Source organism: Cuculus canorus, chromosome 3 (genome assembly GCF_017976375.1).
Source record: "Cuculus canorus isolate bCucCan1 chromosome 3, bCucCan1.pri, whole genome shotgun sequence".
Classification (NCBI taxonomy): domain Eukaryota; kingdom Metazoa; phylum Chordata; class Aves; order Cuculiformes; family Cuculidae; genus Cuculus; species Cuculus canorus.
Genome location: NC_071403.1, coordinates 67345272 through 67368615, shown reverse-complemented (window position 1 = coordinate 67368615; position 23344 = coordinate 67345272). Strand labels below are relative to the sequence as shown.

At 58.1% G+C, this 23344-nt stretch overlaps 1 protein-coding gene across 1 annotated transcript; it reads right to left on the bottom strand.

Moving 5' to 3' along the window:
• Window positions 1-1104: 1104 nt before the first annotated feature.
• KCNK3 (potassium two pore domain channel subfamily K member 3) lies at window positions 1105-19066 on the bottom strand. Its single transcript, XM_054062647.1, has 2 exons — window positions 18681-19066; window positions 1105-3654 (listed from the first exon to the last, which is right to left on the bottom strand). The coding sequence occupies exons 1-2, from the start codon at window positions 18961-18963 to the stop codon at window positions 2762-2764; spliced, it is 1176 nt and encodes a 391-aa protein (XP_053918622.1). The 5' UTR covers window positions 18964-19066; the 3' UTR covers window positions 1105-2761.
• Between the last annotated feature and the right edge of the window lie 4278 nt (window positions 19067-23344).

Here is a 23344-nt window from a genome sequence, read left to right as displayed (position 1 = left end):
GTCCCTGAGGGAGAGGAGATGGGACACCCAGACCCCCGAAGACAGTGCAGTCGGAGAGCATGAGGAGAGTGGATGCCCTGGCAGAGTGAGCACTGTGGCACCTCCCACCCATGCAGGTCAGTGCACACGCACCCCACGTCACCCACAGAAATGCTCCCCCACCTCACGTAATTAATAAGGCCATGAGGCCCACTCCCTCATTAACAGAGTGCTTAATTCTTCCATCTCCCAGGCTCTGCTCCTGTTTCCCAGGCTCTGCTCCTGTTTCTCAGGCTCTGGGCTGCCAGCTGGAGCATTCCCATCCCTTCCTGTTGTCCCTGTCCCAGGGAGGGGGTTGATTCCCCCCACCTTCAAACATGCACTTTGCCCAGGGCTCAGGTGTGGGCAGGGCTGATGCTGTCTGCATCCACCTTGTCTTCCTGAAAACACCCATCCTTGATGCCAGGCAAGAGATGGAGTGGCTCTTCCTGGGGGCACTCCCACTTTTGGGCTGCTGGAGGGGTCAGTGATGCTCCAATGAAGTCAGGAAGGGAGTGACATCGCAGAATCATAGAATCATGGGATAATTTGGGCTGGAAGGGAACTCAAAGGGAACCCAGCCGGTTCCAGCCACCTGTCATGGGCAGGAACACCTCTCATTGGATCAGGTTGCTCCAAGCCCCATCCAACCTGGTCTTGAACACCTCCAGGGATGGGGCAGCCACCACTTCTCTGAGCTATTGCTGGCTCAAGTTTAGCTGCTGTGAACAGCATTCCCAGTTCCTTTTCCACCAGGCAGCTTTCCAGCCACTCTTCCCCAAACCTGGAGCACTGCATAGGGTTGTGTCCCAAATGCAGGACCCAGGATTTGGCCTCATACCATTGATCTCAGCCCCTGGATCCAGCCTGTCCAGATCCCTCTGTAGGGCCTTCCTTCCCACAAGCAGATCAAGAGACAAGCAAACAGAGGCTTATCCCAAGCAAATGCTCACACTTCCCAGGCCCTGCAGACCAAAGATGTGGAGCTACAGCACAGGGATGACTCTCCACTCCCAGCCCCTCATCCTCTCCCAGCACCAGAAGCGATGGAGCTGAAGCGGTGCCAAGGTTTGAACCAGCCTTTATTTCTCTCTCTAAGGAAAGTAACTCAGTGGTACAAATAGACTTTGGCATGAGAACCAGAGAAACCTTTCAGGGGCCATGAGGGAAGGGTAGATCTCCACGGGTGCCCTAGGGTGAGAAAGATGCAGAGAGTGAAACGAAATCCCCTGGAATCATCACCAAGTTTGCCTCCAGAGTCCTTTCCAATAGATATTTATAGATGTCTATAGATACGACAATAGCGTCATTTATAATAAATACCCTCTCTGGTATCTAACAGTGTGTACAGGGCATCAAGTATTAGAAATACATTGGTTTTCTTCGGATAAAAGGTGAGACAAGAAACAGTGGGGGGTCCCCCAAAGTCCCCCAGCACCCCCGTGTATGTCCCAGTGTCCTCTGTGTCCCCTGTGCTTTGTGCGCTGGCAGGGGGTAGCGATGGGGGTGCTCCCTGTGGGGCTGCCCTGTGCATGGAAGGGGGGCAAGGAAAGTGATTTTCATCCCCCCTTTTGTCATAACAGGGTGTCTGCACTGAAGGGGACCCCATGGATGTCCTGGGTCTCGGATAGGGGGGAGCCCTGGGGGCACCTCCTGCTCCGGGTGTTGGGGTGAGACGGGGTGTAAGTCACAAGGTGCAACCTGGGAGTGTGAAGGAGAAGGGTGAAAGAGTCTTATAACGCCCCAATTGTCCCCCAGAAAAAGCTCCCCTAGTGTAACGGCTCCGGCCCCAGAGCTGCCACGGGGAAGGATGGAGATGGGGGTCCCAGGGGACCGCGCTGCCACTGCCTCTCCTGCCTCTGGGCTTTCCAGTGGGAAAATCTCTGGGATGCCCGGGTCTGCCCATCTAAGAGGGGTTCAATAGCCCTAGCAAGCTCTCAGAGGGCTGCCCACCGAGGTTTTCGGCAGCCTACGTGACACTTGGCTTGTTTTCTCGGCTGCAGGGGCAGCCTGATGTGCACAGCGATGGCAAAAGCTCCGTCTAAGCCCCTCTTAGCCTGATTTGCCCGCTGATGCGTGCTCGCCTTCGCCGCAGCATCCCTCGCTGCCCAGGGTTCTGCCTTCCTCCGGGGCAACCCCATGGCTGGAGGATGCAGAGGATGGAGGGGACAGGATCTCAGTGCTGCTCGTGGGTGGTGCCAGGAGCCCCGTGTCCTCCTCTCCTTACGTCCCACGTGTCCAGCTCACGGCAGTGCCATGGCATGCAGCATCACACTTTGCATGTGATGCAGCAGCTCAGGTTGCCATGGGGCTGCCGTGGGGCTGCTGTGGGGCCACGGCTTGCACAGAGGCATCATGGTGAGAGGTGCAGGCATAGTCCTCACACCATCAGGTTCAACCCCTCTCCAGCTCTTCACAATTCACATTTTCGAGGAGTGGTTTTGCAAAATAAAATAAAATAAGATTAATTTAAATTAAAATAAAATTAAAAAAAAAAACCAAAATGAAACAAAAATAAACCCCAAAACAGCAGCTCCCTCCCTTCTTCCTGCTTCTGAGAGGGTCAGGGCAGCCTCACTGCTGCTCTTGCATCCCTCCCGAGTCCTGGCAGAGAAACACGGCCCCCCGGGGGTCCCAGCTCGCTGCCTTCCCATCTGTAGGCAGACCTCGGGGCAGGTTCCTCCTGCAAGGACCAAGAAGGTTCCTTGGACAAGGAGGGGCCCAGGGTGGGGATGGAGAAGGGTTACACGGAGCTGCGGCGCTTCATGAGGCTTGGGAAAGCTGTCAAGCTGTGGAGACCCGTGGAGACAGAGCTGATGGCCGACCGGCGGGTGTTGCAGAAACATCTGTTGGATGGCGTCTCCGGACAGCGGCCGGGTGAGGAGTGGCTCTGCTCCACACAGGTGTCCGAGGTGGAGAGGTCCCTGGGGATGATCATAGGGATGGAGTACTGCAGCTTCTCCCGGCTCTTGTACCACAGGCATGAGCACATGGATTGGAAGTGAAGAACCTCAGCATAGACATTCCGAAAGCCACCACCACTGCCACCACCGCCACCCACTGCCACCGCCGGTGTAGCCGAGGCAGTGTCTGTGGTGTGGATGCTGCTGGCTTGCCCGTTGCGGGTGAGCAGTGCCCGATGCTCAGCGTCTCGCTTCTCGTCCTCGGCATTCATGGTCATGAAACGCAGCACCACTAGGTTGAGGAAAGCCCCGATGACTGTCAGCCCAGTCAGGATGTAGACAAAGCTGAAGGCCACGTACTGTGGCTTGTTCTGGAGGGCTTCATCCTTCTGCAGGGCCACATAGTCCCCAAAGCCGATGGTGGTGAGGGTGATGAAACAGTAGTAGTAGGCGTGGAAGAAGCTCCAGTGCTCGTAGTAGGAGAAGGCAGCTGCCCCAATGCAGAGGGTGCTGATACAGGAGAAGAACCCAATGGTGACCATGTTGGCCATGGAGACCTCCGCTCGCCTCATGCCAAGGCACTTCTTGATACGGTGAAGGAGGTACTTGACAAAGGTGTTGATCCTCTCACCCAAGCTCTGGAACATGACGAGGGTGAGGGGGATCCCCAGCAGGGCGTATACCATGCAGAAGACCTTCCCACCATCTGTGCTAGGGGCTGCATGGCCGTAACCTGGGGAGCAAAGCCACAGAGCAGGATCAGCTCAGTGCTCCAAGTGGGTTGCAGAGTGTGCAGTGTCTCAAATCTCTCCCCCAACTGAGTTGCTGGAGGTGAACCCCAACATCGATCAGTGCCATCCTCACCCCCAGGCACAAAGAGTGACCATGGAAGGCTGGAAAGACTGGAGAGATAACAGGCGCTCCAAATGAAGAGGAAAATGAGGAAGGGCCTGGAGGACAAGGTTGGAGAAGTGAGAAAGTCATTGGATCATGGGGGATGGAGCTAGGGGGCTGGTGGGACACAATGGATGAGATGTTGCATCCCTGGGTTGGTGTGGAGCAGCTCAGGGATGCTTGGATGGACCCTAGCTGGGGAGGGGGGATGTGGAAATTGGAGAAAGCTCTTCCCTGAAATATCCATCTCGGAACAGTCCATCTCAGATCAGCTGGGTGGAGAGGTGCAGGAGATGGGGAAAATAAGGGTTTTTAAGGAATCAAGAGCGGAGGGCAGCTGGCTTCCCTCCATTGTCCCAGCTCCATGTACCCGTGTCCCACTACCCGGATCCAGGATCTCAGAGAGCATCCACACCCAGCCCCAAGGGGCCCATCTGAGTTCCAGTTAGTCTCCCATCTGCACAAACCCCATGCAGACAGGAATATTTCTGCCTCCGTGCTGGCAGACTTATTTGCCTCTAACAGATCCCAGGCATCCCAGGAGCCTGCGGGATGTGTGGGAGCTGAGCTGGGCTGCCTTGGGGAGCTGTGCAGAACCCCTGTGCTGTGGGAGCTGCTCTCGCTGTCAGGCACCATCCACTCCCCTTTCCTTTTCCTGTCCCTGTCCCTTTCCCTTCTCTTTTCCCCTTTCCCCGTCCTTGTCTCTTTCTTTTTCTCCCTTCTCCTTCTTCCCCTTCCCCCCTTTCCCTTTCCCTCTCCCTCTCCCTCCTCCTTCTCATCCTCCTCCTTCTCCTTCTTTTCCCCTTTTTCCTTTCCTTCCCCCTTCCCCCTCTTCTCCTCTCCCACTCTGCAGCTCTGCAGAGCCAGCAGGCTCTGGGCTGCAGGAGCTGGGACACAGGCTGCCTTCAGCAGACACAGGAGCGGCAGGCAGGCAGGAACAGTGGGAAGGAACAGTGGGAAAGAGGAGCAGAGAGAAGCAGATGGCAGTTATAAGCAGGCAGGTAGGAGCAGGCAGGAGCAGTGGGCAGGAGTAGCAGGGAGGAGCATGAAGGAGTAGGGGGCAGGAGCAGCAAGTAGGCAGGAGCAGGAAGGGCAGTGGGCAGAAGGAGAAGGTCCAGAGGAGGGCTACAAAGGGCTGGAGCACCTTCCGTATGAGGACAGGCTGAGAGAGTTGGGGTTGTTCAGCCTGGAGAAGAGAAGGCTCCGAGGAGATCTTATAGCGACCTTCCAGTACCTGAAAGGGGCTACAAGAAAGCTGGAGAGAGGCTATTCATAAAGGCTTGTGGGGATAGGACGAGGGGGAATGGGTATAAAGTGGAGAGGGGCAGATTTAGACTGGACATTAGGAAGAATTTCTTCACCATGAGAGTGGTGAGACCCTGGAACAGGTTTCCCAGGGATGCTGTGGCTGCTCCATCCCTGGAGGTGTTCAAGGCCAGGCTGGATGCGGCTTGGAGCAACCTGGTCCAGTGGGAGGTAGCCCTGTCCATGGCAGGAACTAGATGATCTTTAAGGTCCCTTCCAACCCAAACTATTCTATGATTCTATGATTTTAAGTAGTGGGCAGGAGCAGCGCTGTGAGCCAGGGGCTGCAGTCACAGCTCAGCACCCTGCTCAGACCCCAGGGAAGTTCAAACCTCCTTCCCTCAGACGTGGAGTGCATTTGGGATAGGGCTGGGGGTGCCAGCACAAGCACCCCCCGCAGCACCTGTTTCTCCAAGACCCTTCTTGTCTATCAAACCAGAGCCAGCACAGCCAGACCCATTGGCCCCCGAGCCCGTGGGAACAGCAGGGAGGAAGTCGCCCTGCCCTGGCTCTGTTTAATCCCAGCTGGGCAGAGGCAGACGGCATCCCTCACTGTCACCCGTGCGGGCAGCCTCGGGAGGCCAAGGATTAAGCTGGGCTGGAGTGACATGAAAACAAGGATTGTCAGATCTCCATCCAAGCCACCTCTGAGGAGCTGGTGTGACCTCTCCCAGCTGCCAGGGATGCTGGGTCTGGCTGCAGCTGTGGAGAGCATTGCCAGAAAGCATCACCAGAGAGAGAGCATCACCACAAGGCATCACCAGAGAGCATCACAGTGTCAGAAAATCATACAATGGTTTGGGTTGGAAGGGACCTCAAAGCCCATCCAGTCCCACCCCACTGCCATGGCCAGCAACACCTCTCACTGTATCAGGTTGCTTCAAGCCCCATCCAACCTGGCCTTCAACACCCCCAAGGATGGGGCAGCCACCACTTCTCTGGACAACCGAGGTCAGGGCCTCCCCACTCTCACAGGAAAACATTTCTTTCTAAGATCTCATCTCAATCCCCCCTCTTTCAGCTTAAAACTATTCCCCCTCGTCCTGTCACTGCACTCCCTGATAAGAGATGATCATCACAGAGCAGCACTGTAGGGCATCATCAGAGAGCATCATGGAGAGCTTCACTAGAGAGCATCATCAAAGAGAGAGCATCACCACAGAACATCACTAAAGAGTATCACCAGAGAGAGAGCGTCACCAAAGCATCACCAGAAAGCACTATTGCTGTCATCAGTGCTGGGTGCCAGCCTATCCTGCCCTCACTGATGGAAAAGGGGACTGCTTGGTGTCCCCTCTCCACCCACTGCTTGCCGTCCCTCCTCAGCAGCAGAGGGGACACTGAGGCAATGCTACAGCACCAGCTTGGCTGCTGAGTCCTGCAGCAGAGCCAGCTGATGGGTTTCAAACCAGGGTCACATCCTGCTGCCCTCGGGGCAAGCACTGAGCCCTCACCCTGCCTGTCTGCTTGCCCCTGCCCTTCCTCTCCTGCCAGCCCTCCCAACAGCCTGAATCTCCCCATTCCTCATGCATTGGCTCGTCAAGGATGGGGTTTTAGGATGCGAGCCTCAAGCGTTGCCTGCTCCTGCCTGCCCTGCACCAGTGCAGCCTCCCGCAGCTATATTTAGACCCCTTTCCCCAGGGAAGGGAGTTTATGAGCTCTCGCAACGCGTCCAAGCGTCCGTCAATCTGCCAGCCCCCCCTTTCCCAGCTCTAGCAGGCACTGCCTGATCTCCAGCACGTCTGAGGATGGGAGGGAAGGACACCAGGATATGAAATACAGACAGCAGGGAGAGGGAGGCCCTGGGAAGGTGGCAGAGAGGGTGAACCCCTCAAACCCCTTTTGCATCTGTGGTTTCATCCACTGCAGAAAGGAAACACATTGGACAGGAGGGCTTGGCTCACGGGGATGCTTCAAAGTCCTGACAGCTGCCAGGTTCAACAGCAGCTCTGCTGGACTTTGTGGCGTGTCTCAGCCCGGCAACGCTCCCAGGAATAGGCGACGAGGCTCCCTGCCGTGCTCCTGCCCTCCCTGCTCTTGCAGAAGGAGCTCAACATCCCTGCTCCTCTGCATCTCCTACCCCCCTCCTGCAGCCCCTCTAAACCTCCCCATCGGGTGGATGCTCCAGGGTGTCCCAGGAGGGATGCTGCCAAAGGAGAGCAGAGTGCAGGGTGTTCTGCTCCCACTCAGGGTGCTGCGAGCAGGCAGGGAGCATGGCGTATGTCCCCGGGGAGAAAATATGACATGTCCCTGAGGAACGCGGCCGGCTTGTCTCCTTTTTAGGGCTGTGGAGGAGCAGGGGTGGATCTGGCCGCAGCTCCGGAAAGCAGGTGCAGGTCTGGGTTGTCCGCTGGCCTGGAGCAAATCCCAGGCTGTCGGGAGCGATGGATGGTGGGGATTAGAAGGGCAGCTGCTGGGGATGGGGGGGGGGGGGGGGGGCGGGAGCGACTTTGCAGAGCAGAGGTGTTACAAAGCTGGAGGATGCAAAGGGCTGGAAAGTAGGGAAGAGGGTCCCTGGGAGGTGGCACTGGGAGCTGGAAGGGGGTGGGTGGGGGCTGAGGTCTCCAGGGAGGCGGATCCAGGGATGTGGGGTGTAGGGAGCCAGGAATAGGGGTGCAAGGACCAGGGACGGGGAATGTGGGGAATCAGGGTAAGGGTGCAGGGAGCCAGGGTAGGGTGCAGGGAGCCAGGGATTGTGGGTGCAGGGATCTGGGAACAGAGGTGCAGGGAGCCAGGGATTGTGGGTGCAGGGATCTGGGAACAGAGGTGCAGGGAAGGGGGTACAGAGAGCCAGGAACAGGGGTACATGGAGCCAGGGATGGGAGATGCAGAGAGCCATGGCAGGGATGCAGGGAGTCAGAGATGGGGGGATGGAATGAGCCAGGACAAGGGTGCAGGAAGCCAGGAACAGGGTACAGGGAGACAGGGATGAAGGGAGCAAGGGCAGGGTGTAGGGAGACAGGGACTGTAGGTGCAGGGAAGACAGGGACAGGGAATGCAGGGAGCCAGGGCAGGGGGTGCAGGGAGTCAGGGCAGGGAATGGGGAGTCCCAGCTGACGACTGCCATTGCAACAGCCTGGCCCCTGCAGAGATGCCAAAGTCCTTCACCATGGTCTCTGACCTGCTGGTGCTTTCACTGCCCATTGCCAGGTGGTGAGGCTGCAGGGACGGTGGAGAAGGTTCAAGAATCCCAGCTGATAGGGGATCTACCAAGCCACTGACCACTCTGGGGGTCAACAATGCTTTGGAGCAACCCTTGTTTTTGTCCCAGCCTGGGATGAAGAATACTCCAGTGGCTCCAGGCCCAGGCTGAACCCAGCTCTGATCCTTCCAAGCATAGGCTGAGCCCCACTCTGGTCCTTCCAAGCTCGAGATGAACGCCATGCTGGTCCTTCCATCCCTGAGATGAACTCAACTCTTGTCTATCCAAGCCTGGGATGAACCCAGCTCCAGTCCTTCCAAGCCTGAGATGAACCCAATTCTGGTTCTTCCAAGCCAACTGCATCTGTAGACACTGGTGGACCACAATCAGAAGTGCCCTAGGGATGCCTCAGTGGAGGAAAATCCTTACCCTCCAGAGATGTCCCACTCCCCATGGAGATCACCCTCCCTGAACAGACCCCACGCCTGTAACTGGCGACACCGTGGTGAACACACAGTAACTCGATGCTTCCAAAGCCTTCTAGCACCGAAATCACTCAGTCCTGAGCCTGCCAAGTACCTGTCCCATGCATCCCTTTCTACTGGCCCTCCTGGAGAAAGCCTTGGTGGTCCCGTAGACATAGAAGCAATAGCTGGGCATCCCTTGGGGTGCAGCATACCCCAGGCGGCATCCTCCTCCTCGTGCTAGCCCTGCATCCTCCTGCTCCATTGCTTCCAGTAAGGACCAGCATCCCACTCATTGCTTAATGGGTACCTGTTTCCTGATGTGTCCCCTGGGTGATGCAAGTTCGTCCGAGGTGCAAAGACCAAGCTCTCTCCACCATTAGTGGCCAAGAGCAAGCCCTGCCAGTTAACCAGTGACAAAGCTGAGCCTGGGGACCATGGTTGTCCCCAGGACAGGGATGGGGACCCAGTGGATGAAGCCAGCACGTGGGATGCCCGTCGGAATTGCCTGGGAGATATCCCATCCTCACAAGGTGAGCAAACAAGCAGGCAGGGAGCGGGTGGGAAAGACAGCATGTGGCAGCGGTTACCAGCCTGCCCGGGCAAACACGGCCCTGGCACAGAGGGGCACGGTGCTGCGTGGGGACACACATGTCCTGCAACACCCCCATCCCCACCCAGACAGGGGTTGAGGGCAGCGGGAAGGGGCTCATTCTGCCTGGGGACACCTCCTGGGCAGGGCAAGGTGAGAGACAGCTGGAGCAGAGGGACAGGACCCAGGGGCTCCTTGGGGCTGTGCTGAACTTGGAGCTGGAGCAAGCCCTGGGACACACAGCAACCAGACTGGCCCCGTTCCAACTGGGTCCTGGACCCGGAGCAGGGATTGTCCTTGCTGTGCATTCACCAGGGCAGGTGAAGGGTCAGACAGCTAGATGTCCTCCCACCCTGCCATCCATCCATCCATCACCCATCCATCCACCCAGTTACCCATCTATCCATGCATCCATCCATCCATCCATCCATCCATCCATCCATCCATCCATCCTTCAATCCACCCACCCATTCACCCAGCCAGCCAGCCAGTTAACCTTTTACCCCTGCATAGAATCATGGAATGGTTTGGGATGGAAGGGACCTTAAAGCCTTAAAGCCCATCCAGTTCCCACCCCCTGCCATAGGCAGGGACACCTCCCACTGGATGAGGTTGCTCAAAGCCCCATCCAATCTGGCCTTGAACCCCTGCAGGGATGGGGCATCCTTCCTTCCTTCCTTCCTTCCTTCCTTCCTTCCTTCCTTCCTTCCTTCCTTCCTTCCACCCATCCCCCCACCCACAGATCTCTGTCCACTCACCTCTCTCCCTGCCCACCGCACCCCTATCTCCATCCTCACCCCCATCTCCCTACTCCCAACCCCAAAAACCCCACTGCACTCCATCTCCATCCAAGGAGCTGCCTCTGGGGGGTAGTAGGTGGTGGGGTCACCTAGGGTGGGGGTCACACTGGGGAGGGGGTGCCAGACCTGGCTGAGGACTTGTCTCTCTATACGGTGGGAAGGGTCCTAGTTTTGGAGCCCCCCCCTAAAACCACAGCATTGGGGTACCCCCCACTACCTCCCCCCCTCCTCTGCATCAGCATCTACACCCCAGTCACCCCTTGGTCCCCACATCACTGTGCCCCCGCTTCACATTTGGGGAGGGGTCACCACCAAAGGGCCTCAGAGCTACACCCACCCTGGCTGCCACCGCAGTGGGGTGGCATGAGGCAGCCCCCCAGCCCTTTTCCCTGCCTGCAGGAGGATCTGGGGGTACAGCCAGGGCCTGTCCCCCCGAGACAGTGCTGCTTGCAGGAGGGGGGCGGATCCTTCTGTAGCTGGGGAGTGGTGGAAAGGGTCAGGATGCTGTCATGGAAAATCCCACTGCCGGCCAAGTGCCCTGTTTGCGCCAAAACTGGCAAGTTTTCCCTCGATCCTGGGGCGCCGCCAGGCCCCTTCCTGGCTGCCCCTGCTCTATCCCTGCTCTCGCAAATGGTGGGTACAGCAGGGTCCCCCCACCCGCCCTTAGAAGCCCTGGTAGGGGTACAAGGTGGGATACCCTGGTGATGGGCGCAAGCTGGATGCAGGCAGACACTCCACCCCAGAGGCTGGCGTTTTGGGGTATGAGCAGACTCCCCGACTTGAGGCTGGTCCTGCTGGGTTTTGGGATGCAGATGGGCACCTTGACCCCAGAGGCTGGGTTGAGGTGGGGGCACCCCAAAACCCCATGGGGACCCCAACCCAGACCTGCTCCAGGGGACTTCCTCGCCGATATCCATAGCAGAGCTGCTTTGCTCCACTTTCTGCACTGGCAGAGGGAAAAGGGGCCTCCACAGGGAATAAAAAAAAAGAGTCATTTAAGGCCTTTAGGATGGATTTGTGCCGGAGCCCGAACTGGATGGGGACACAGCACTCAGCATCATCTCCCCAGGGAGTCAGAGCCCAATCCGGCCACCCTGCCACCTTCTCCCTGCTGAGCTCCAGAGCTCTGTACAGCTCTGGCTGCAACCTCCCTACACCAGGGATGCTTCCTTGGATGCTTCCTTCCCTGCACCCTTTCCCTGGCCAAATCCTGCTCGCATTCACCCTAGGAGGCAGGATGGTGTTTGTGCTGCCCCAGCACTGTGCACCAGTGCCCAGCACCATGCACCAGCACCATGCACCAGCATTCACCACTGTGCAAGGGCACAGCACCATGCACTGTGCACCAGCACACAGCCCCAGTGCCCAGCACCATACACCAGTGCCAGCACTGTGCACCAGTATCCAGCACCACGCACCAGTGTGCAGCGCCGTGCACAAGCACCCAGCACCGTGCACCAGCACCCACCACAGCAACAGTGCCCAGCACCATGCACCAGCACCATGCACCAGGGTGCAGCACCATCCACCAGTACACAATGTCATGCACCAGCACCATGCACTGTGCACCAGCAACGTACACCAGCATCCAGCACTGTATACGAGCAGCCAGCACCTCGTACCCACGCTGCGCACCAGTGCCCAGTACCATGCACCAGCAATGTGCACAGAATCCAGAACCATGCACCAGTGCCCAGCACCGCGTACAGGGCCTTGCACTGTGCACCATGCCATGCAGCAGCACTCAGCACCGTGCACCAGTGTCCAGCATTGCGCACCACAACCGTGCACCAGGATCCATGTGCAGTGCCATCTGCCACGCACCAGCACCCAGCATCACGTGCAGCGCTGTGCACTATGCACCGTACCATGCACCAACACCCAACACCACACGCCAGTGCCCAGCACCATGTGCAGTGCTATGCGCTGTGCATCATTCCATGCACCAGCACACACTGCCGTGCACTGTGTGCAGTGCCGTGCACCGTGCACCAGCACCACATGCAGGGTTGTGCACCTTGCCACACACGAACACCCAGCACTGGGCACCACTACCCAGCACCATGCACCAGTGCCATGCTCTCTGCACCCAGGGCCATGCATTGCGCATCATTCCATGCACCAGCGCTCAGTGCCATGCACCATGCCATGCCTCAACACTGTGCACCAGCGTCCAGCACCGTGTGCAGGGCTGTGCACTTGTGCCCAACACAGTACATTAACACCCAACACCATGTGCAGTGCCATGCACCATGCACCAGCACCCAGCACAACGTGTGGGGTTGTGCACCTTGCCACCAACACCCAGCACTGGGCACCACTACCCAGCACCACATGCAGTTCTGTGCGCTGTGCACCATTCCACACACCAGCACCAAGTGCAGTGCTGTGCACCACGACGCACACCAAGACTCGACACCATGTGCAGCACCACGCACCAGCACCAGTGGGGCCCTTCTGCTGCACGGCCACTCTCCTTCACCCCTCTCTGCACCAGCCAGGTGAGCCTCCTACCCCGCCACCGCACGTTCCACTCTTGCTCCTTCAATTAACCCTCCTGGCTGTGATTTATCCAAGGCAGCGGCGCCTGCTATAAATCCCGCACCGCAGTCACTTCAGGCTGAGAGCTGCCTGATAAATATTTAAGCCAGCTCATAAATCACACGCTGGCAGAGCAGGGCTCTCCCACGGTTCCGACACGGGTCCAGCCTCTTGGCACCAGACCTGGCAGTGCCAAGCTAGAGCAAACAGCCCTGAGGTTGGTAGTTGAGGAGAAAAAAAAAACCCAAACCCCTAAAGAAATTGGGGTTCTTTTGCTTGGGTGATGAACCCCCATCGCCTCAGAGCATCTCTGCCCCAGCACACGGTGTTTATGCCTTGCTCTGAGTCAGGCTTTGCTGGCGAGTTTAATGAGGCATCAGCTGGGAGAGGCCAGGCTGGGGGCAGGGAGGGAGCAGGTATTAATTGCTGTTACCGCTCTGGGATGGAAAGGAGCAGGGAATTTACAGCCTGAGCAGGAAGAGAGGAGGGGGAGGAGAGGTGGGAGTGGGATGCACGAGGGAGGAATGCTCGCAAAGGGGCAGTGTCTGCAAGTAGGGCCAAGCCCCCGGTTCGGAGGGTCCCTGGGCTGAATCCCACGAGAGAGGACATGTGTGATACCTCCTCACCTCACCATGACGCAGGTTTGCTGGAGCCTCCTGGTAAAAGGCTCTGCCTCCTCAGTGAAGGTGCCGAGTCCCAGCTGGGCAGGCTGCTGGGGGAGCAGGCTGCGACTGCCACTCCTAAAACACGCATCTCTGCCAGAAAGACTTCAGGAATGGCTCTGATCTCAGCGTATCCATGCCATCTCCCTGTCCACCCTCTTTGCACTCATTCCCTGCTACAAGGATCAGTGGCAGAGGTACATATGCCCTCATTAGGTTTCAGAGTGAACATCCCAGCCGACAATTCCAGCATACCAGAGGCAAAGGTGACAGGAGGTGGCCTAATGCCTAATGGGAGAGGGAAGGAAAGTGGTCTGGACCTCCCAGCACTGCTTTCTGCTGACTCCTGCAGCTCATCAGCACGGCTAGGGCATTCAAACAAACCCCAGCAGTGACCAAGGAGCAACCAGGCTGGATGGAGACCCTCTCCCGGAGAAGACCCCACGCTGACATCCCCAGGGGTTGAAAGGTGTGAGATGCTCTCTGTTTCTCCCTGCTGTGTGGGCATCACCTCCTCTAGGGGTCTGAGCTGAGGGGAGAGGAATCCCAGCCCTGGAACAGAGTGATGGAGTTTTTCCTTCTGGCATGTTAACTCTGAAACCTATCAAAAGCATGTACATAGAATCATGGAAGGGGTTGGGTTGGAAGGGACCTTAAATCCCATCCAGTTCCAACCCTCTGCCATGGGCAGGGACACCTCCCACTGCATCATGTTGCTCTAAGCCCCATCCAGCCTGACCTTGAGCACCTCCAGGGATGGGGCAGCCACCACTTCTCGGGTCAACGTGTGTCACTCCCTCACCACCGACACTAACTTCCACTTCTATCCCTTTTACCAGGCACTGCTGGTGCAGGGTGGGAACAGAAATATCCAGAGAGAGCAGGTGACACATCCCTGGCCTTGTCTTTCCTACCAGCCCCAAATTCCTGCAGCCTTCTCCTTGTGATGGTGGCTCCCATGCCTTCCCTGAGATGTTTCCCTATGCTCTGAAGGCCAGGAAATCAAGGGTCCTTCCTCTCCCACCAGAGCCGGGATCAGGAGTGTTGTGTTGGTACTGCTGGCACTGGAGGTGTCTGGAGAAGTGTGTGCCAGCGTGTCCCCAGCTCCTTCCTCTTCCCTCTATTCCCAGGTCAAGCCAAGAGGCATGAGCTTCCAGGGCTTCATGCTCGGAGAGATGCTACGGATGTGATGGATTGGGGACAGGCACAGTGCCACTGGAGCAGGCAGCCCAGGGATGGGGGTGATGGGGTGACAGACGAGGAGGACACGTGCAGAAGAGGTCAGTGGAGATCCAGTCTCATTCCGGGCTCTCCTAGTCCAGGCAGTGTCCCTGCTCCCTTGATAAACAAGTGCGGAGGGAGAAGGGCTGTGACAGATGGTGACACCGCGGTGGCATTTGCCAACTGCCCCAGCCCACACGGCCACACACAGTGAGGAATGGGGGGATGATGTGTTTTTTGGGAGCGATCCAGCAAGAGCAATCACAGCCGGCCCCGGAGCATGGAGGCCTCTGATGCAGGGACAAGGACTGAGGTGACAGGGGACCCATCCGGCTGATGGTGACATTCAATGAAGGGACCCCGAGGCAAACCCTGCCTGGCTGCAAGGGCAGACGCACTTCATCTCTGCCCACCCTGCAGCTCCCCTTGCCCCTGGCTTTGCAGGGAGAGGGTGACGGCAAAACTAACTATCCCAGTCCTCGGTCCGGGATGCTTTGTGAGTGTCTGGGTGCTACGGCAGCTCCTTCAGGAAGGGGCTGCACCCCACTAGGGTGCAGGGCTCAGGGCAGCCTTGCAGAGCAATGTGGGGGCTGTGAGAGACCTTTGGAGCAGCACTGAGAGGGCAGCTCGCGTCTTGGCTCTTTTCCCAGCTAAAGGAAAAAAAAAACCAACCCGAAACATAAGAAAAACTTTCCAAGTGAGATCCATCACACTCCTGGCTTTTCCTCCTTCCCAGCACAGGGATCTCAGCTGGTACAGGAGCCCCAGCATCCCCATTGCCTCCGGAGCACAGCAGGGAACCTGGCTTTTCATCATCCCCAATTGCAGCTGGAGTTTTGCAGAGGGGTTGGTGGGTGATTTCCTGGAAGAGTGCCTTCTTTTTTTCCCCACTGGAAAATCCCATTTCATGGGAATAACGGGATTTGTTTTCCCCTCTTGTGGCTTTTGATGATTTCGCTACATTACTCTTTTCTCAATTCCCAGACCAAGCAAAGAGGTGTAAGCAGGGAAGAGCTTCACACCAGGAAAGATGCTCCGGATTGGGGACAGGCACAGTGCCACCGGAGCAGGCAGCCCAGGGATGGGGGTGACGGGGGGATGGACTGGGAGACCAATTAGCAGCACCCGCGCTCCATTGCAATGGGCGAACTAAATTGCCTGCATTCAAAATGGTCAGATTTTGCTAAAATCAACATTTCATTGCATATTTACATCCATGCCCCTTCCCCCTATGCCTCCTTCAACATCACAGAGAGGCTTGAAGCTTCCAGGAAAGAAAGGTTTGATGCCTGTGGTGCAGTAAAGCCTGGTTTGGGGACACTCCCCCTGCATTTTCCTCCTTCTCTGCTGCGTCTGGACACACATTTTGGGGGGGCTGGGTGTCATCACCCCAACCCCAGATCAAGCCCAAGATGAGGCTTTAAGACTTGAACCCCCAGCCCCAGCTGCTTTGCCAGGCTGTAACATCTGCATCAGGGCTCAGACACACAGAGTCATCCTTACTCCATCCTTCCTGGGCTCTGGGCAGCGGATCTGAGTGTCCTGGGGGAGGCAGAGCTGGGACCCCAAAGCCTGCCCACAGCTCTTGAGCTGACCATGGCCTCTTGGGACCAGGCTGGCTTTGTCTCTCCCCTCCATCACTGCAGCATCCTTTGTTTGGGCTGGCTCGCTCCTGCTCGCCTCTCGCTCGCTCCTCTCCCCAGCCCCCCACGCACCCCCTTGCCCGCTCCTCCTCTCTCTCACGTCAAACATAAGCTGCTTGTCTTCACTTTCAAAGCCTTTCCCAGCTGCTCCCACCAGCCGGGAGAGGACAGAGCCTATTTTCACTCAGCCTGCGGCCGCTCCAACATCCATATCTCAGCCCCAAAACCCAAAAGCCACCCCAACGTTTGTATCTCAACCTTGGAAACCAACAGCCACCCTAACATCTGTATCTCAATCCTGGGAACCAACAGGCACCCCAACACTCATCCCAGGAACCAACAGCCACTCTAACATCTGTTTCTCAGCCCTGGGAACCAACAGCCACCGCAACGCCCATTCTTCAGCCCCAGGAACCAACAGTCACCCCAACACCTGTATTGCAGCTCCAGGAATCAACAGCCACCCCAACACGTGTGTATCACCACTGGGAACCAACAGATATCTTAACATCCATATCTCAGCCCCAGAAACCAAAAGCCACCCCATCATCTGCATCTCAGCCCCAGGAACCAGCAGTCATCCCAACATCCATATCTCCGACCCAGGAACCAAAAAAAGCCATCCCAACATCTGCATCTCAGCCCCAGGAACCACCAGTCATCCCAACATCCATATCTCTGACCCAGGAACCAACAGCCACCCCAACGCCCGTGTCTCAACCCCAGGAACCAACAGCCACCTCAACATTCACATCTTCGTAACTGATGTGCCACCAGCCCTCCTCTCCCACCCTTGCAGCTCCTGCCTGCATCACGCCAGGGCCATTGTACCCTCAGGGATACTGGTCATGCCTACAACCATGTGCCATCCTGTTCCAGCCACCAGTTGTCCCTCAACCCTCCAGGCCCTCATGGTGCACTGAGCATGGAGCAGTTTGGGGACTGGGGGACAGTAGGTGACATCAGATGCTTCAGTGGGGGACACAGAAAACAGGTGGGTTGATGAGGGGACCTGGGTTGATGATGTGACCAGGTGAACACACAGAGCAGTGGTCTGGAATCTGGCAGGACCCTGCAGATCCCCCAGCTCCTAAAGACCCTCTCCTAGAGCTGGGAAGCACCATGGGTGGGGTTGAGTCAGGGCAGCAAGACCATCCTGAAGACACTCTTTGTAGGGTCTCCCCTGGAACAGATATGTCCCTGTCCTCTCCAGGCTGGGGGTCCCACCATGCTGGGAAGAGTAGAAGATGAACTGAAAGGGAACTCTGACCCCAGAGGACCTCCTCCAGGGAAGGAGTCATACGAGGAAATTGCCTGTCCCACAACCCAGCTGTGATCCACCCCAAGCATCCACTACCCCTGCCATGATTCCGCACCTCCTGGAACCCCCGTGGAGGTCTGGAAAGGGGTTCCCAGCTCAGACACTCACACTAGACACCCCCGAGGTGCAGAGGGGGTGTGAAGACCCACTATGCATGGGCCCCCAAAGCTGGAGGACGTGATGGTGGGGAGCTCGGGGTCTGTGAGCATGGGAGTAAGAGGGTGCCTGAAGAGTAGGGAGACCAGAGACCGTGGGGATAGGCAGGTTGGTGTTCCCCAAGGGTGGAGAACAAAGGCAGGAGGGAACCCCAATGACTCCAGAGAGGAGTCTGGGGTCAGGGAATGGAGCTGGTGAGCAGCCCCGATACCACGGGGATGGGTAGAGGTCATGGTCATGTAGCCCTGAAGCTACGGGAATGTGAGATTTGGGAGGGATCCGGGCTGGGATTTCCTCGTGGCGGAGGAGCGGTCTGGGAGAGTCGCCCCAATACCGCGGGGACGGGCGGAGGTCGGGCAGGGATTTCCCCGTAGCGGAGGCTTGTAAGCCTGACGCTGCTGGGATGGGTGTTTTGGGGAGCTGGCGGAGCTTTCCTGAGGAAAAGGGGGAGCCGGCGCGCGGGTCGCCCCGATACCGCGGGGATGGGCAGGAGTCCGAATGGCGGTTTCCCGGTGCCGGAGAAGCCGAGAGAGAGGGTGGCCCCGGTACCGCGTAGACTGGTAGCAGAGGAGCCGTGCAGGCGAGTCGCCCCAATACCACGGGGGTGGGCAGAGGAGGAGTCCCGGTGGCAGAGGAACCAGGAGAACGGGTGTCCTCGATATCACAGGGATGGGCAGGGGGCTTCCCGGTGGTGGAGAAGCCGCGCGTGCGGGTCGCCCCGATACCACGGGGATGGGCGGAGGGTTTCCCAGCGGTGGAGGAGCCGGGAGAGCAGGTGGCCCCAGTAGCTCGGGGACGGGTAGCAGAGGAGCAAGGAGAAGGGGGTCGCCCAGATAACACGATGATGGGCAGAGAAATGTTTTCCGGTGGCAGAGGAGCCGTGCGGGCGGGTCGCCCCGATACCACGGCGATTGGCGCGCTGGGAAGATATGCACGCGGGGCGACCAGGGCCAGCATCCCGTGGCCGGAGGGGTCTCCGGGGACATCGGGAAGCACCGGGGCACGGGGCGACCGTTACCTATGGTAGTGATGACGGTGATAGCGAAGTAAAAGGAGCCGGCGAATTTCCACTGGACGCCGGCCTTGTGCGGCTTGAGCTTGAGGACGACCCACTCGAGTTCGCGGTAGCTCTCGGCGCTGAGGTTGTACTTGCTCTTCAGCTCCTGGCTCTTCGCCTCCAGCCGCCGCCGCTCCGCCGTCTCTTCCTCCGATTCCAGCGCGTCGAAGACGGCGGCTCCCACCAGCAGGTAGGTGAAGGTGCACATGATGAGCGCCAGCGTCCTCACGTTCTGCCGCTTCATGGTGCGGCGGGGGCTCGGCGGGGCGGCGGCGGGGCCGTCTGGGGCATGGCGGCGGCGGCGGGGGCAGCGGCAGCGCCCGGCGCGGCTCGAAGCGGCGGCGGCGGGAGGGGAGGGCGGCGGCGGGGGCGGGCGGGGGCGGAGCTGTCCTTCAGCACCACCGCCCCGCCGCCACCGGGACCCGCCGGGACCGGCACCCACCGGCACCCGCCGGGACAGGCACCCCCAACAGCGCCCACCTGCACCCACCGGGACCGGCACCCACCGGGACCCGCACCCACTGGCACCCACCGGGATCCGCACTCACCCGCACCCACCGGGACCTGCACCCACCTGAACCAACTGGGATCCACTGGTACCTGCACCCACCGGGACCCACCGGCACCCACCGGGACCCACTAGCACCCACCGTGACCTGCATCCAACAGCACCCGCACCCACTGGCACCTGTTCACACCCACCGGGACCTGCACCCATCTGTGCCCACCGGAACCTGCACCCACCGACACCTGCCCGCACCCACCTGCACCCACCAGGACTTACACCCATTGGTGCCCGAACCCACCTGCATCGGGACCCACGCCCACCGGTACCTGCACCTACCGGTAACCGCATCCATGGGCACCCACTGGCACCTGCACCCAATGGTACCTGCACCCACCAGCATCTGCTCCTGTACCCACTGGCACCTGCACCCACTGGTATGCTAACCCACCGGCATCCACTGATACCCACATTCACCTGCACCCACCAGCACCGGAACCTGAACTCACCAATACCCACGTACACCGGCACCTGCCCTCACCCACAGGTACCTGAACACACCAGCACTCACACCCACCCACACCCACCCACACCCACTGGTACCCACGCCGACCAGCATCAGCACACACCAGCAACCACACCTGCACCTAACAGCACTGGCACCTGCACTGGCACCCACACCTGCACCCACGAGCATCAGTCCCTGCACCCACACCTACTGGTACCCACACACACACCTGCTGGCATCCACACTGATATCAGGGTTTGCACTCTCACTTAACAGCACCCGCACCCCCACTGGCACCCGCACCCATGCTGGCACCCACACGTGCACCCCACCTGGCACCCACCACCACTCGCTTCCTTACTGGCATTGACACCCACATTCACACCTACTGGTATCAGCATATACACTGACACATGCATCCTCACTAGCATTGGTACCAGCACCCACACCCACCATCTTCCACACTTGCACCCACACCCACTGGTATCTGCACCTGCTGGCATCCACATCTGCACCCACATCTGCACTCACACTCATCAGAATTAACATCGGCACCCATGCCCACTGGCATCCTCACTGGCATTGGTGCCCGCACCTGAACCCACTGGTATTGAAACCAGCACCTGCACACACTGACACTCACACTGTCCACCAATATCCACACCTGCACCCACTGGCATATTCACCAGCATCAGCACCTGCAACCACACCACACACACCCCTCGGCACCCACACCAGCACCCGCATCAGCACCTGTCACTGTTGAGACACGACACGGTGATGTGGAAGCAAGTTTCTTTATTGAAGTTACAGGGCTGGCCGGCCGGTGCTTGATCTTACGTGCGCCTCTTATACCCTTGATTAACACACGTGTCTCCGCATGATTGGATTAGCTTATACATAAACAATCTGTGAATGGATAGTGCTACTTTCATGCATGGTCCTATATTGTCTGCCCACTTCCCGTCCCATGATCTCCTTCCGGGTGCATTAATCAGGGGTCCTCAGCCCGCTGTGGACCCCACAAGCACCCACGCCTGCAACCACTGGCATTGTTGCCTGCACCAACACCTACTGACACCTGCATCCTCCCTGGCATTCGTGTCAGCATCTTCACCTGCACCCACTGGCATCCTCACTGGCACCTACTGACATTTTGCATCCTCACTGGTATTGGCATCAGCACTTCTACCCACCGGCACCTATATCCTCACTGGCACATTGGCACACTGGCACCAGCACCCGCACCCACAGGCATCCGCACTTGCATGTGCACCCACCAACACCAGCACTGGCATTGACATTGGCACTCGTACCCACTGGCATCCACAACGGCACCTGCACCCACCAGCACCTGCATCCTTGCTGGCATTGGCACTGCCAGCTGCACTCACCGGCATACACACCAGCATTGCGACCCACACCTGCACCTGCACCCACTGGCATCCTCACTGGCACCCACAGGCACCTGCACCCACTGGGATCAGCACCAGTATCAGGACTGGCACCTGCACCCACCAGCATCGACACCAGCAGCCACATCTGAAACTACTGGCACCCACATCCACACTGGCATCAGCATCAGCACCTACTGGAACCTGCACCCACTCCTTACAGCACCCATCCCTGCACCATCACCTGACAGCACCCTCACCAGCACCGGCACCGGCACGGAATGTGACCCTGCACCTGTGTTGCTCTCACCCCACTATCTCCAGCGCAGGGACCTGCTTGCAAAAGCATCCACGTGCAGGGAAAGGCCAGATCCCAACATGCTCTGTGCAGGGGACAGAGCTTGAAGTGTCCAAACCAATGGGACTGGGGCTGTCCTGATGCCTGGAGTGTCCTGGCACCAGTGTGCATTGCAGGGCACCATTCCCTGCCCCAAGCCAGCCACCTGCTGTGTGAAATAGGAGAGGTGTTTGAGAGAAAGGCCCCAAATGCAAAAGTCCTCGGTGGAAGCAAGAGTGGATTGTGTTGTCAGGAAAAGGGAATGATCTCGCCCTACCCATGTGGGCCCAGGATATGCTTCGCCAGCCACTGACACCCAAAACGAGGAACAATGCACTTTGCACATGTGCTGGCACCTCAAATGAGCTGCCGGCAAGCAGTGACACATGTCACTGCAGCAGGACGCCTGCATCACTCTGGTCCCTGGGGGGTTCCTACTGCAGCATCAGCACGGGGACCCCCAACCTCCTGACCCCAGCTCTGCCCCCACAGCTCAGCCATGGCAGCACCTCTGTTGCCTCCTGGCTCCTTATCATGTCCAGATGCAAGTCAGGGGGACAAATCCTGCCCTGATGACGCCTGAGGCTGGCAGCAGTGCCAAAAGGGCTTGCGGGGACGGGAGTTATTTAATGTCACAGCCTCCGCTGCTCTGACGCAAGGAACGGGGAGGGAGAATGCTCCATGGTCACACTAAATTAGCTCTCAGCATTGGCTTCCCAGGGGATCTTTTCCCCCATGCCAGGAGGTGACAGTCACCCTTCCGAGCTCCCAGTGATGATGTTCTCCCTGCTGGGAACGTTTGTGTTGGGTTTTCAAGTTGTGCAGGTGAGAAGGGGGCAGGAGAAGAGGAAGCAGAGAGCCAGTCTGGATGAGCTGCAGCAACCAGAACACACTTGCCTACAGGGCAGAAGCATGCTGAGCTCATGCAGAAGATTACTTGTGTCTGGATTACACTCAGTGAAAGCAAAAGGAAGGAAATCCAAAGTTTTTTTCCAGGAGGTGAAGTGTGTAAAAAGCTGAGATAATAATCACACAGGAGCCAGAGGTGTGATTTCTTTGCCCCTAGCAGCATGCTTCCCAGATGTGCAGTTCCTGTCTGCTGTGCTCTGGTGAGATCCCACCTGGAGCCCTGCATTCAGTTCTGGAGTCCTCAGCACAGGAAGGACATGGAGCAAGTCCAGAGGAGGCCACGGAGATGATCTGGGGGCTGGAGCACCTCTCGTATGTGGACAGGCTGAGAGAGTTGGGGTTGTTCAGCCTGGAGAAGAGAAGGCTGTGGGGAGACATTAGAGCAGCCTTTCAGCACTGAAAGAGGCTCCAGGAAAGCTGAGGAGTGGGTTGGATCAAGGATGGGATGAGGGGGAATGGTTTTCAGCTGCAAGAGTGGAGATTGAGATGAGATCTCAGGAAAAAATGTTTTCCTGTGAGGTTGGGTAAGTTCTGGCTCCAGCTGCCCAGAGAAGTGGTGGCTGCCTCCATCCCTCGAGGTGTTCAAGTCAAGGTTGGCTGGGGCTTTGATCAACCTAATCCAGTGGGAGGTGTCCCTACCCACGGCAGGAGGTTGGCACTGGATGGGCTTTGAGGTCCTTTCCAATTTAAACCATTCTATAAGAGAACCCAATGCCCAGAGCAGCTCAGCATCATGGGTGCAGGTGGTGGGGACCTGAGGGTGTCATTGTGCCCCAGGGACAGGAAAGCCTCTGCCAGGCTCTGGCCGTTTGCTTCACCCCACTGCACGCCTCTGGGAGAGTGATGGCTGTGTGGGGGTGTCCAGAAGGGAGCACATCGCCCTCTGATTTCTTTTTGCACCTGGAAATCAGAATGGGAGCAAAACTTTACAGAAGGTTTACAAATGCCTGCTCAGCAGTGCTGCGGCTCATG